Here is a 15,007-nt window from a genome sequence, read left to right as displayed (position 1 = left end):
ATGCACACAGCGGGCACAGCGCAGCCCGCTGAACGCCTGCACCCGGGCCGTGCCGCTGCGCAGCAAGTCCTGCAGCGACGTACAGGGCCTAGCAGCAGATCTGTCACCAAACCAGGCACGAGCTGCTGGATCACAGGACAGCGTCATCCAAGACAGACTGACAAGCATATGGAGAATTGACGCGAAGGGAACGGGAGAAGAGAAGAAAGTGAGTTGTCAGCACATCAAGGATACCAAGCTACACAGCGAGAAGTTTCACTCGGATAGTGACCAGCGCTTCAGGGGGATGGGGGCGAAATAAAAATACTAAGAAAGGCAGTCATCGAGTACTTGTCATATATAAAAGAACATTAAGCACGTTTCCCTGCCAGACCCACCACAGCAGCTTATTTGGGGAAGGAAAGGGAGGAACATTACCACTAAAGCTCGATGCCGTCATGCGAGTGCTAGTAACTCGATACAGCTCCCAGCAGAGGCTTGCTTTCCCCCTGCCTGCCTCCCACCGCCTCGGACTGAACCACGCAGCTTCTCTGCTGAGAATGCCCCTAAGCCTCATTTATAAGCTGCAGGCAACTGGACCGATAAACAGTTTCTGTCCCACTTCTAAAAATCTTAATTATATTCACGGTCCCATCCTTTTCCATACCAGGTAGCCAAGGAATGCAATTCACTGGAGGCCAAGAGGAATGCAGAACAGGAGGGATCCATGGCAGGAGAATACACAGAAGGATTGGAGAGCGCTGAGAAAAAATGCATCACATCCATGCCCTTAATGGGCAGAGGGAATTGCAAGGGAGAGAGTCACTATAAAAAAAAGAAAAACAAACAAACAAAAAGCAGAAGCAACTTCCAAAGCCTGCAACTTCCACCCCCTCCCAGGGTTTTTCCTCTAACCCCAATCGCAAATTATTCTCCATGTGCAGTTTCCAGTAGATCAAGCTTTGCTAAATAACCCCGACATATGCAGGGCTGAGAACCAGCCAACAAGCAATGATGAGATGTCCCCGAAATGATTAAGGAAAATGCAGACATCTCTCAGGTTACAGCGAAGCCTGTTGTACTTTCCCCTTAGCACATATGCAATGCTGCAAGCACTGTGCCGAAAACCTCTGATATTCAAAGACTCATTTGGTTGACAAGGATCCTGTGGATTCGCGGACAGATTGTCACACAAACTGTCAGGTTTTCAGAGAGACTATCAGACCTCTCTTTGCCTACGTTATGGAGCACATCAAAGACACAGAAGATGAACCAGACGCAGACGGCACAGATCTGACAGAATGGTGGGTGTACATATTCAGAGTACGGTGCTGCGCTGCTGGGGGGGGGCGGGGGGGCCTTCATGTGAATAATCAGGGCCTGAAAGTTCCAGAAATGTGACAGTTTTTGGCAGCAATTCTCATCTTTGCATTTATTTATCTAAGAGAGAAACTGCCATACTAGAGGCAAACTTGGGTGAGGAAGAAAAATTGTATCAGCAGCAATTTATTTTGCCACCGTACTTTTTCTTTATTATTATTAAGCCCAGAGCATTTTCTGAAGATATTTGTATTTCCAGCCAGCGCTCTCTCTCTACGCTTGCGGCAGCTTTTCCCATTTCATCCCGTAGTAGAGTCTGGTTTAATGATTACAGCCAAAAAGGCTGCCGGTGACTTTGCAGGTCACTGCGTGCGGGGAAGGGAAGAGACAAATCCGCGCTGTCTCAGGTGCCCTCCGGCTGCAGTAACTGCCTCCAGGTGCTCGGGAGCTCATTATTCAAAAGTTCGAACTCAAGTTACGGGTAATCAGCTCCTCTGAAGACATAAGCCATACCTGGACAGCCAAAAAGTGAAGAAACTACAATAAAAAATGTATATATATATTAACCTGAAACATTAGGGTCTCACTTTTAAAATGGAGACAATGTTCACTTATCTCCCAGTGAACTAGAAACTTTAGTTAATAAATACCCGGAAAAAGTTCCCAGCTCGGCAGCTCAAAAGTAGTCTTAGAAAGATAACTTGATGTCATTCTCCGTTATTAATATCACTTAGATAACCATAGACCAAGTGTATATTTGTTTTTACAACTGACAAAGTTATTAACCTAATTCTACTACAAAATGCTGATTATTACTTAGAAATTAAAAGTGTAACATGAAACACTAATAATAAAAAAAACACATTAATGCAGACTCCGTTGCCCTGCCTTTACAACACCACTGCCATATAACCTCCACTTCTCCCCGCAAGGCATCAGCTATTCCAGAGAAAAGAACCCTAGTATCTTTTTGTATTTATTTTGCTATTCAAAATGGATTGAAATTCTCCACACAGTAAACAGAAAATAAATACGATGTTTATTCTAAGATAAAGAAGTCAAGGAGGACAAAGGGGGAGGGATGGTAAAAAGGATAAGAAAGAAATCTGAAAATATTTGCAAGCAATTTCCTTTCCATCATTTGACAGTCTCATTCTCTCTGCTTTTAGTGATGATCTTTCACATGATTTTTATAGAGTAGTTTTGTTTCTTCTGAAGAGGACAAGGCACTGAAGAGGCACCTTTGTAGCTGGCAAAGAGCTTGCAAAGTCTCCAAATGCAAGCCAGTCACAGCAGAAGGACCACAAACCACCGATCAGGTGAGAGAGGCATTTTCACAGCACAGTTATTGAGAAGCAAGGTTTTTTGTTTTTTGTTTTTTTTTTTTTTTTAATACATATACATATACACACACACACACACACACACACCCCCCAACAGGCAGTGCAGGCAGCCACACAAATGCTTCATTCCTCTACTCTGGCCAAAACCATCCTTAACCATGGTACACAACATCACATGCGGCCTTGAATACTGTTTGGTCACCACCAATTTAACATTATATTTTCATTATAAAATCCAAGAGGAGGAGGAGAAGAGGGAAGAAAGGGCCTTCTCACTTTTGGCACATTACAAAATAACAGGAAGAATTACTTATTAACATTAAACCAGAAAATTCTCATACAGCCTTGTTGCCAAGGCTTCTCAAGAACATAAATGGAAGATCATCATATATATATACCTGATGCATCCACGGTGCATCACACACCCCTAGACTTAAGCTAAATCTCCTCCCAGAACTTAATCTCTGGACACCACCTCTAACGGAGCGCTCCAAGCAAACAACCAAAGAGCTTGTCTATAGGACTAAACAAAGAAGCAGTAAATGTAGACTTAAAGCTCCTACAGGAATTAGATGCTCATACCAAAATACTGCCTGGGGGGTTGCTGTAGCTGATAGACCATGTAACAAGAAAAGGCTTAGGAAAGAGTGTCTTAAGTGCCTGTTTTTGGGCTCATGAAGCGTCAGTTTTTCCAACATCAGTTTTTCTGGGCAAGACCATACAAAACTCCCAGCCCTTCAGCTGGGGACTGCTGAGCTCAGAAATCAGATAATAGGAACACAAACAAGGAGAAGCAACTGTAATTCTGCTGGGAATAACAGGAAAAAAGTTATATATATATATAAACAAACACTGCAGATCTGGAACAAAATCCTCTCTTCGTAGAACAATTGAATACTCAAACTTACAACCTTGCTCTGTCCTATTTTCAACTTGCAAGGACAAACTCTTTATTCCTTACCAGGCCGCCCTTTGCCCATCACAGGAACTGACAGCAAGGATGCAATTTTTGTTTTTGCTGCAACAAACACTTGCATCTAACTGGAGGAAGAGTTATCATCTCCACGCACAGAAATGAATGATTAGCTATCAGCAAGTAATGGCTTTTTGCTGCTCCTAACAGAAGCTGCATCTGAAGGAATGACCTAAAGGCGAAAGGCCTCATATACCACTCTTAATCCCCTGAACTGCCAAAGGTAATTTTGTGGTAGACACAACTGTGTTATGAAAACCGAAGTTAAAAATAATAGTAATGACTCTCGAGAACAGCTGAAAGTTCTCAACTCGTTTACATGTTCAGACAGGCACACAATAGAGCATTTTTGTATACCCAGATGAGTTCCCTCCCTTTCAAAAAAACTACAGTCCAGCCAATCCAAGGCTTGCTACATGTCAGGACAAATTAGATGATTTCTGTACACTGCCCAATGCATCATAAGACATCTCTAGAGGAGGGAAAAAAATCCAGGCACTCCTGGAGTGACCCAGACACGCAAGCTCACAGCAACCTTACAGGCTTAAAGTTATATAAGAAAAAATGTGGCTTTTTATTCAGAATAGTGAGGGGGGAAGGGAGAGACAGATTTAAGCCTTTCCTCTTGTGAAAAGACCTGAAGCGCAATAATTGAGAAGGAAAAGCTAGTTCTGCTCTTAAAATAACCTAGTTATTACAAGTCTTCTCAAATCATAGGCTTAGACTTTTATATCATCACCTGCACACATTTCTCCCATCTCTTGTTCCTCTGTTGCCCCTTAGAGACCAACACAGACTAGGTGGCCAGCTCTGTTGTTTCTGGCTTTGTGGCCTTCCCCCATTGCCGATCTCGCCTGCGGTGCTGCCCCGGGTGCAGGCTGCAGCTGCGTGCCCACGCCGGACACCCTGAGCAGCCCCACGGGCCACTGCCACCAGCAGCGCTCCACCGCGGCTCGCGTTCGGCTGGGTCTTGTTTATGGTAGGAGAAGAGGCTGGTGGAGAGCAGGTGGCAGGCTCCTCGCTCCCGAGGGCCACCACAACTGTGTGCCAGCCAGAAAGCTGTCTCTGGTGTGTACGTGTACATGTATGCCTGTATGTGTATATGCAGACACACGCACGCTTTCACCCAGATTGTGAGAGTTGATGGCTTCTCCACTGGTGAGTACGTAATACAGGACAAAGTTCTCTTCTCAGCATTTGTCAGGGTTGGACTCCACAGAAGGCAGCCAATTCTAGTGCCCAAGATGTATGTTTACCATATTAATTAAAAAAAAAGAGCCTACAAAACAAGTTAGTCATTTCATGTGTACTTATAACGGGGCTAGACTGAATGGGCCAGTCAGGTCATCTTGATTAGAGTCAAGGTGTTCAATGGTAAACCGAGATTGGAATCATTTTTGGCGTAGCACAACACGTAGCCAAACAACCAGCTAACCTGGAAAAATCAAGCAAACAAAAAGACCCACTAGACATAATCCTGGGATCAGGAGGTTTTGCCACAGGGGAAACAAGCATCATTTGCAGTGGTTCAAGACCTCACAGTGGGCCTGATGGTGCACATATGTTTAAGAACATTAAAACATGTTATTTACAAGCTACTTCTGAGTCATTCTGGTCTCTTGGGAACGTGCATTGTATGTTCAAGAAATTGGAATAGTTCTTATTCATATGCTTGTATAAAATAACCAGTGGATGGGGAAAAACCTTCAGAGAAGTAGCCCTAGGCTGTCGCGAAACACTTGTTTACCACACCCCCAGTAAACTACTTGTATTAGAAAAACACACATACCCAACCACTTCAGCCACTAAAAGGCAGAGTAGTCACTTCTTGAAGTTTGGTCTCTGAACCACTTAACTTCAGCACAAAATTGAGATGTTCTGTGAAATCAGCCCAATTTACAGAGTAATTCCAAGCCACATTTTTCATAAAAGCGACAACAGTGCGTTCTGTAAGGACAGAGCTAGAATTTTAAGGACCTTTTAAAATAGGCCTAGGTTTTGGTTCGATTCAAGTCATAACACTGATGCTTTTTTCCTGCCGCACGCAGAAGGAATGCTGCAGGCCGAAACAGAAATCTCAGACTCCTCAAAGGCAGGGTCTTAGCACAGTGGAATCCATACGCACATGGAAGTTTTGCCTGCCTAAAACAATTTGCAAGATCTGGAATATCCCAAGACAAGCACAAGTTTCAATCATCCAAATCCCAGCAGACACACAGATTCCAGCCTAAGGTCTGGAACATATTTAATCAATTCACTCTGCTAACTCTCTACAGTTTCATAAAATAGCCAGTACTGCAATAACAGGGCCAAAAATTAATTGTACTCTGGTTCACCAATTACATGGAAATAACAGGCAGCACTACAGCAGGGTAGTGTAGCTGACGCTAAAATACAACATTACAGTAAATATAGGTGAGGCTGAGAGAGCGTGCATGTGTAAGTGCATGTGTGCACTGCACTCTATTAGAAAAGTAGCACTGTTTTTACCTGTAACAGTGCTACTTGTGTATATACACATTTATAAATACCATTCTGTTTATAAACAAGCACATAAAGAGCACAAAAAGGGAGAAAACAAATCTGAACTATTAGGCAATCAGAAAATAACAGAATGAAATCAGGGAAAAATTGGGCTGAATTTAAGAAAAGGGGGAAGGTAAGCCAGAAATACTGGGTAATAGAAAAAGCTTGCAAAAGAAAGAAAAAAGCACCTCTCGTTTCATTCTCTTCAGACTAGACTGGACAAATATTCTGGTTTTCTGTTCCAACAGAGACAGACAGGATCACATTCTAGGTCTTTTTGTTCCGCCTTTAACAAGTCTTCATAGTGATACACTGATGAGACCAGATACCAGATTGCTATCTAAATTCAGCTGCTAAATTCAGTGTTAAGACTCTAAGTTCAAACCACACATTGCCACATTTATTTCACAAGTCGAGCCTGGGGATGGATTCCTCCAAAGCGTAGCAGCCCATAAGCATCGTTTCTTCCCCTCTGCAAAGGTACTCTAAATGCCAGGAAAACAAAATCACCGTAAGGCTCTGACAGTTCACCCTTCAGCACGCAGACTGCAAATACATCCCTTCGCCAATCGCGCCGACTGAAAAGGAAGCAAACACTTAGTTGCTGTTTGCATAGAAGCTCCTTGTAATTCGAGGTAATGTACTCTGCATCAGTCAACACACACCGAGAGGGAACACACACACTGCAGAGAAGGCAGGGAGGCAGCGCTGACATCCGGCACATTTTATTTACCCTATTATAAATGTTCTTTGAGTTCATCAAATTACCAATCAATTTACCCGGTCTCTGAAAGCTGGTGTACTGAGGTATATTAACTACTCAACTTTACAAGCTCTCAGCAAAACAACCATTAAACAGGAGAACTGAGCTCAGGGTACTGAAATTTAGTTTGCAAGGCGGCCAACGGCAACGACACTGGCACCGCTCCCTGCACAGGCAGGCGCTTCCCAGAAAGCCTGAGAAAAGCTGCCTCCTCCGGAAGCTGCTCGACCCTTCTCTGACGGACACCAACGGGAAGAAGAAATTAGGGAAGCAGGATTCCTTCCCCCTCCCCCCCCCCATGACATTTAACATCTGTGAATAGCTGAAAGGAGGAAGGGACCAGGAGGTCAGAGCTATTCCAGATGACTATTTCAGGTTCGTTCCTTTTTTTCATTTTGTTCCTGTTTAGAAATTTAACTCTCGCACAGGGCAAAACCTTCGGTTCTCAAAACACGCAGAGGCTGCACCCTGACAGCCTCCACCATGGCCTGAACGGGAACGTCCACCCAGAGCCGGACGGGCAGCCCAAGCCACCGGGAAGTGATCTGGATGATCGGGGAGAATCTTATCAGCCTGCTACAGAAAGCTATACTGCAGATTATTCTTCCTGTGTTCAAAAGATTAAATCAGCAATTCGATGAAGTGGGTGCTTCATTATATTGCTCCACTGGCCTGAAAGGCAAACTGCTTTTTTGGATCTTAGCTGTTATAGATCCACATAAAGCAATGCTGCTTCTGCAGGAAGAAGGGTTTGGAGGGAAAAAAGAGAATTCAACAAATTAGGTGAGAAAAAAACCCCTGAAATTGTACAGAATATTGTAAGGCCCAGTTACAAAGAATGGGACAAGAAATAGTTCTGGAAGGAAAATACATTTTTTAAGCACAGACCTTAGTTTCACGTGGGCTGTTCTTCCCCAGAGTATCCCAAGGCACTTTACAGAGTAACAGGTAAGCGACGACTGGCAATACAGCGACTGGAGGCAAACAAAGCAGCCATTACACGCACGCAGCAATAGCTCACGCACAGCCTTAAGACATTACAGGCCATTTTACTGGGAAAGTAAATGGCATCACTGACACCTGCCAAGACATATCAGCTCATTCGGAAACGGGCACTGAATCTTTAACTCCCATTGAGAGGGCAGAGGGCTCAGTTTAAGACTAACACCTCGACGCAGCTTTCTTTTTCAACACAAGGTGAGCACTCCTCGGGTCTCATGGACGCACAACACGCTGGGACCCCAAGCCATGGAACAGGCTCGTTTTTGTCAATAGAAGTCGCTTTCAGCCTTTGTCAAGGGACATCAGTTTGTTCAACCCTGCAGAATGTGCTGAAAAATCATCACGAAGACCCAATGAGAATATTTGGAAGATATTTTCCCAGTGTGCTCTTACTTACTCTGGTAAGATTTTCATTGAGATGGGTTACTGCTGGAAGCATAGAAATGACAAGGAATTCAAACGGAGGGGTGACCTTGGTGCACCACAAGTGGGAGACTGCTCCAGGAACAAGGATGAAGACCAGTAAGAATAACAAACAAAAATAAGTTCGCTTTTTTCCCATTCTTTACACATCCTAAATGCTTTACAAACATCAATTAAATGGTAAGTGCAAGGGCAAAAAGAGATTAATTTAAACAAATCAAACAAGGTGAATGCCACACACAAAATTACAAGATTTGTGAAGCTAAGCAGAGAAAAAGGTGCAGTCAATCTTATTAATAAAAAATGGTATTTGTTTAATGCGTTCCTTTCCCACTTGCAGAAATACACCACAGCTTATGAATACCTCTTCTGCTACTTACCGTTCTGAAAAGCTACAAGCAGAAAACCTTGCATATTAATGTACCCACTGCTCACAGTAGTCCATAGCCACCTAATAAAAGATAACGTGGGAGCTGGAGCTTAGGAAAATCCAAACAAAGAAAAGAATCAATCTATAGCAAGGAGTTTCACTTCATCTGCCAAGATTACCTTCAGCCTCTCTCTGCTGCTTTACGCTACTCCAAAGAGCTATCGTATTTTGCTGTACTGTAGCACTGCCCTTAACCTTTGCCAGGTTAGATCAAAAAAAGAGGCCAAATAGCAGAAGGAATCAAGCAAATATTTACTTGGGAGAAAGTATACAACTAATATGCTAAGTGAAATCCACTGACATCTGAAGGATTCCTGGAGAGGCTGCATTTCTTTCTTATTATACTTTGGCAAGGATGTTTCTGCTATTTGGAGATGGCAGGACAATACATATACAGAATACAAATACTTAAGACAAATCCCAGTTCTGAGCAGTATCTATGTTAACTGTTTATACCAAGCTCCCTCTCTCCCTCCCCCTCATGCTTCTCTCTAAAACATAGAGCATCAGCTTAAGCTTTTCAAATTGGGTGTTTCTACAGTCTTCTCACAGAATCTCAGGCCCAACTCACGTTCTGTCTACTCGGAGAAATACTAGAGTACAAAACTTGCTGAACATCAGCTGAGCCAAGGCTCACCTTTTTTTTTTGGGGGGGGGGGGGGAAAGACACCCACGCACAGAGTTACATGAATAAGATGCAAAATTACTTGGATTAGCCTCATGCTCAATGCACTGCTTCTAATTCAACAAGTTACCAAGGTCTCATGCTGGATTCCTTACTGGAGATTAGTCACGTCGGGAACACGGGCCTCTAAGGGAAAGTTCGCATCATCGGTTCCAAACTCCCGCAGTTACGGAGTCATGCAAGAAACCGACAGTTCGGAGGACCTATTTCCTGTAATTTTCTGATTACCAAAATACTTTTTAAACATCTCAAAACAAAAGACTTGTAAGCAACCTAAAAACCAACCCTCCCACCCAATATAATGAACCACTAGAGGAAAGTGGGGAAGATGAGGGATATCAAGAAAAAAAAAAAGTCTGAGAAGTACACACCACACTGGAGGCAGAACAAAACCTAGCACTCCTACGCACACAGACACACACCGTGACAATCTAATACGGAAGATGAAGCGGAGGAAGAATACCTCCCAAGAACAAATCATACGATTGGTTTAATCCCAGCGTTTAACTACTTCATCCATTCAAATCTGCACTCAGGAGACCTGAACACTGCTAGGAGTGGCAGTGCATGACACTTGCTCAATAGGAGTCAGAAGCGCAAGTCAAGTGTCAGGTGTTATTACGGAAGAAACAGAGAACCAGATAGCAATTCTCACAAGACTACTCTATAAATCTTTGGTTCACCCAAATCCTGAACATTGAGGAGTGGGAACCAGAACTGCACAAGCAAAGAGGATTGAGTAGATGTGGAAAAGTTTCAAAGACCACCAGCAAGGATGATCTAAGTACGGTAAGTAAACTAGGACCTTTCAGCCTAGAAAGAGATGGCTCTGGGAGATATGACAGAGATCTACAAAGCCATAAGAGGCACAAAGGGAAACAAGAACTTATCCATCACTGTCTCTTCTTCATGAGAACCTGGATCATCAAATGAAATTAACAGGAATCTGGTTCGAGACAGGCGGAAGGACAAGTTTCTTCATACAACCTACAGTTGAGGTAGGGAACTGTTTGCTACAAACTGAGTTCAAGAGAAAACTGAACAACCTGATGGAAAGGAAATCCATTTAGGATTAGTAAACACACAAACATCTTGGGAAGTATCTGAACCACAAGTGACCAGAGGCTGAGAAAGCATTTGGGGCAAGTATATACACTTGCCCTGTTCTTGCAGTCATCCCTGAGCATCCACTTTTGGAGACAGTCAGGAACGATGTATTGAACTAAATGCATCCTTGGTGTGACCAAGCATGGCTGCCCTCAGTCTTACATCCTCCAATGCTTTAGCAGAAAATTTAAAAACACAAAAGCCAAATTATCCACGTGGGGAGGATGGGGCAAGGAAGAGGAGGAGAGTGCCTTTCTTGAACTCACAAATAACGAATATTTCTGCTGAAACACTGAGAATATTTTTATAATAAATGCCCTTTGCCATGAACACATAAATAGAAGAGAGTGCTAAAGAACCTGAGTTTAAGATCCATTTGAAACAAGGTATGCCCATAGTTCACCTCATGTAAAACTAAAGGCAAAATGCTTTTAGCATTTTTATAGCTTTACTGTTTCACAACATTTTGCCCTCACATTATAAGCTATTCCATCTTATAGATGGAATAACTGAGATAGATGGGCTAAGTAATTGTTTCAAACTCCCAAAAGAGAAACAGCTATTAGAAAATGAGAAGTTTTCTGCTTCCACTTGTGTGCTCTGTCCAGTAGATTATAGCACTCTTTTCGAGATTACAGAAATAAAGGGATAATGTATTCACACAATCTGCTGCATTCAAGGGAACTACTCAGTTCAATTGCGGTCAATACATCTCAAAGACAGAGCAGCAAGGGGAAAAGAGCCCAAAGACAAACAAGTAGAATGAGAAACCTCTAAAAATCGTTCACACAAGCAGAGGCTGAAAAGGTGAGGACTGCTTAGCTTAACGGGAAGATAAAAAGAGGGAACAGAGCAGAAGCCTACAGGTGACCTATAACAAACAGAATTCCTTTTATCCCTTTCACATACAAAATATTAAATGAAAACAAATATTTGAAAGTGGTAACAAAAAACAGACAGGCTATACAGTTCACCTGTGGAACCCAATGCCACATGATATTGAGGCAAAGAGCTAAACAGAATTCAGAAAAAATGGCTGTGACATTTAGATGAACGATGAAAGTAACCCAAGTTCCATGAGAGTGAATAAAAACACCGAAGGAAGATAAACTCTCACGCAAGAAGGCATGTGTCAGCCTCTGATAACTCTTAGAAAGACACTTTTCAAGGCTGTTCTCTGAAAGCTTTTTTTTTTCCCCCTCCTCTCCTTCTTCTTTCTTTCTCATCTTCCTTTGAAGTCTTTGAAAAGTGACCACTTTCAGAAGAGAGAGGACAGTCTGCGTTTGATCCCATGAAGCAGCTACTGTGTTCTAAGAGCTACACTCCTCAGATACAACACAATTACTCTTAGCATCCTACCAGGAAGGTACTTAGTTCTCTACATCAACAGTTAAAAAAAAAACACCCTTCAAAACCAAATCTGTAAGTGTCCTACTTTTGAATTCTGTTATCATGCAGAAATGAGGACCAAGTTTAACCAAGGGTATGAATAAGCGCAGAAGAAGGGGCAATTCCTAACAGCTTGTTCCTTAGAAGAAGATATTTAGGCTTCCTAACTCCACAGTGAGCCAATATTTCCATTCATCCCCAGCCCACTGCCTCCAAACAACCAAGTGACCCCACATCGAGTGACCATCTCATCTGAAAGCAGAAAAGGAAGCAAAACCTCTACCTCAGAGCTCCTACCCCCCCCTTATGCCCTTACTGACATCTGTCTTTTATTTATTTATTTTATATATATAATACACACACATGCAGAGAGAGAGAGAGAGAGAGAGAGAGAGAGAGAGAGAGAGAGAGAGAGAGATTGATTATACACACACACGTTCAAGTATATATACATATGTGTATGGAAATATATTAAAAAAAAAAAACACCTGAGTTGGAAGATTTTAACAAAGTGGAAGGAAAAATAAATAAATAAACGTCAAGGTCTGCGTGTATTCAACAAATAAAAGCAGAATTATATAAAAGCAGCAGCTAATAAAAAAGATTGTTCTGTGCTGTGTTTCCCATCTTTCCAACCATTATAGGAATAAAATTATCCACGGAGAAGATCGAAAACCTTTTTCAAAACTAATACAATTAAGCTTTATTACACCGTTTCAAGTACATTTCTCTCCTCTCCCTTCTAGCCCCCACCACCTCCCACTCCAATCTACACTAACAGTTGGAGGCATTCTTCTATTTTATTACCAGCAAAATGCTAGTGTTTAAGGGTCAGAAACTATCTAGTGTTTCAAGAGAGGAAAGAAAACCTGTCCTTATTATCTACCTGCTATTGTACAAGAACTAGAAGAGAGTTTCTATGCATCTCTGCAATTTGAATAGAAGTGTGGGCTAGCCACCTAATCCCAGAGTGAAAATCCTGCACTAAAACATCCATCACCTTGTTGAAAAAGTTACTCTGTAGCAAGAGACACTGATCTGAAAAGGGAAACAGAAAATTTAACAAAAGACTTCAACAGGAGGACAAAGCAGCCTGGTCAAACTTCTCCCAACTCCACTGTCCATAAAGGACAGACACACATACAAATTTTCCCTGCAGTTTCTGCTTCATGAAACTAAATCTGGAAAGAAGAACATAATAGAAGCACACAGCATGAGACCAAGAAATTGCAAAAATTCCCTTTGCGTATGAACATATGGACAACTGTGATAATTAGAACGATAGCTGCTAGATTGTTTGCAATTTCACCGAACAATCCCCATTATCTAGAAATAGAATTTAAAATCTGAATGCAACACTGAGTGGTAGTTTTAATAGTTTATTTTTTAATGAAATGTATGGATTAAATGTTGCAAAATTGTATCATGTGAAATTGCTCATGGGCATGTTCTACCATCAATGGTTTGGGGAAGAAAAGAAAAGAAAAAAAAAAAAAAGCAGCTGCATGGACAATCACACAGCAGCAGAGAATGAAAAGGGGCACAAGATGTGCCAATAGCTTCCTATCATTTCTGTGACCTGTAATTTTCTAGTGTTCCATATTCACCATCATGCTGCATGTTGGTAGTAAAGCTGACCGATTTCTCTGTCTCTTTATGATCCACCTTTATCACAGCTTTGCATTTCTTTTCAGTCATATAACACAACTACAAGTCAGATGTATGCAGCTCCCTGTCAGGAGGCCTAATTGCTTCAAATTGGAGAAGATTATTCTCCACATTTATTAAAAAATAAAGACTACTTATAACATTATTTCATTTTGCCAGGAAGTGAAAAACGCATTAGTTCATAAGGAAGAGCATGGCTGCTCCTATTTTTATGGCATCAATTTTTAAAAACTCATCATGGTAAACAATTAAACAGAGAAGCAAATCCCACGTTTAGGGGAGAGATTCAAATCCCTAAATGGATTTTAAAGGTCATTTCAGGCTTAAAAGATGCTTGACAGTGTTTCTTTAAATCATGTTCATTTCAAAGGCTTATCCAGCAAGAAGCAGACAGTGCACTGCAGCAGCAGACTTTGAACTGTTGGGCTCCCCAGAGAAAAATTAATAATACAACTTTAATTCATATTTATAGCAAGATTTGTGATTTTTTTTTAATTTAGCACAGGAATTTTAACAAAAGGAATAAAAAACAAGGCAAACTTAGCTTTTCACCCCACAGTGAAAAAGAAAACAAAGTCTGAACTATTATAAAAATTTTCTTTTAAGTTATCCAATTAAAACCACCTATCTTTCAAACATGAATTGTTTAAGAGATTTGGTTCATACAGCTTTTTCATGTAGCTACGTAAAGGTGGGGGAAGGATAAATAATGAGGGCTGGCAGTTCCAGATTTCGGCACAACGCTTCTCGTGTCTCTACTCTGCGGATCCACTCAAATCCGTGTCTAATCCCACCAGCATTCAGAGGCCACAAATGAAAGACCACCGCGCCTCACCTTCCTCTCAATGCGGGCCAACTGCTCTTTATAGAAGGCCTCTTGCCGCTTCAGTTCTGCCTCCCTGCCTTGCAGCTCCATGGCCTGGGAAGAAAAAAAAAACAAAAGAGAACTTCAGTAAAGAAGAAACTAAAAAGAACAACATGTGAAGGCAAGGAAAGCACATGGGATGCAGATTGGAAGGAACTCAGAAAATCCAGGTTGCTCAGGACTGGTATATGGGATTCCTCTAGCTGAAACTTCAAACCTTCAGTTCTCTGGTTCATTTTGGACTATTCCCACAAGTCTGAATTACTCCAATTAGTATCATACTCAAACTCATTACCTCATTTTTATTTCTCTTCATTAAATGAAAACATCTAATCCTAGGAAGGTGACACTTCTGGACCTTCCTACTGCTTTTTTCAGAATTGCACGTCATCCAAGCTCATAGTACCTTAAACACAACCCCCAAACTCTCCACTTCATAAGCACTTGCCTCTTGGAGGGTCAGAAAGCCTCTACAGATCTAATACATCCCTATGACCATGCCACGAGGGAAATCCCAAATGCAAGCCTATATTA

The 15,007-nt window shown here is 41.9% G+C and overlaps 1 protein-coding gene across 2 annotated transcripts in view; it reads right to left on the bottom strand.

Annotated features, from left to right (window-relative positions):
* CHCHD6 (coiled-coil-helix-coiled-coil-helix domain containing 6) overlaps positions 1 to 15,007 on the bottom strand; it is a 116,256-nt gene that overhangs the window by 60,546 nt on the left and 40,703 nt on the right. Inside the window, exon 5 of one of the 2 annotated variants that reach the window (XM_026093144.2) lies at positions 14,444 to 14,527. The exons of the other annotated variant lie outside the window; for it this stretch is intronic. Within the exon in view, the coding sequence (XP_025948929.2) occupies positions 14,444 to 14,527 (84 nt within the window). The remainder of the gene's footprint in view (positions 1 to 14,443; positions 14,528 to 15,007) is intronic. 2 annotated transcript variants of the gene reach the window in all.

Source organism: Dromaius novaehollandiae, chromosome 12 (assembly GCF_036370855.1).
Source record: "Dromaius novaehollandiae isolate bDroNov1 chromosome 12, bDroNov1.hap1, whole genome shotgun sequence".
Classification (NCBI taxonomy): Eukaryota; Metazoa; Chordata; class Aves; order Casuariiformes; family Dromaiidae; genus Dromaius; species Dromaius novaehollandiae.
This window is presented reverse-complemented; position numbering and strand designations above follow the sequence as displayed.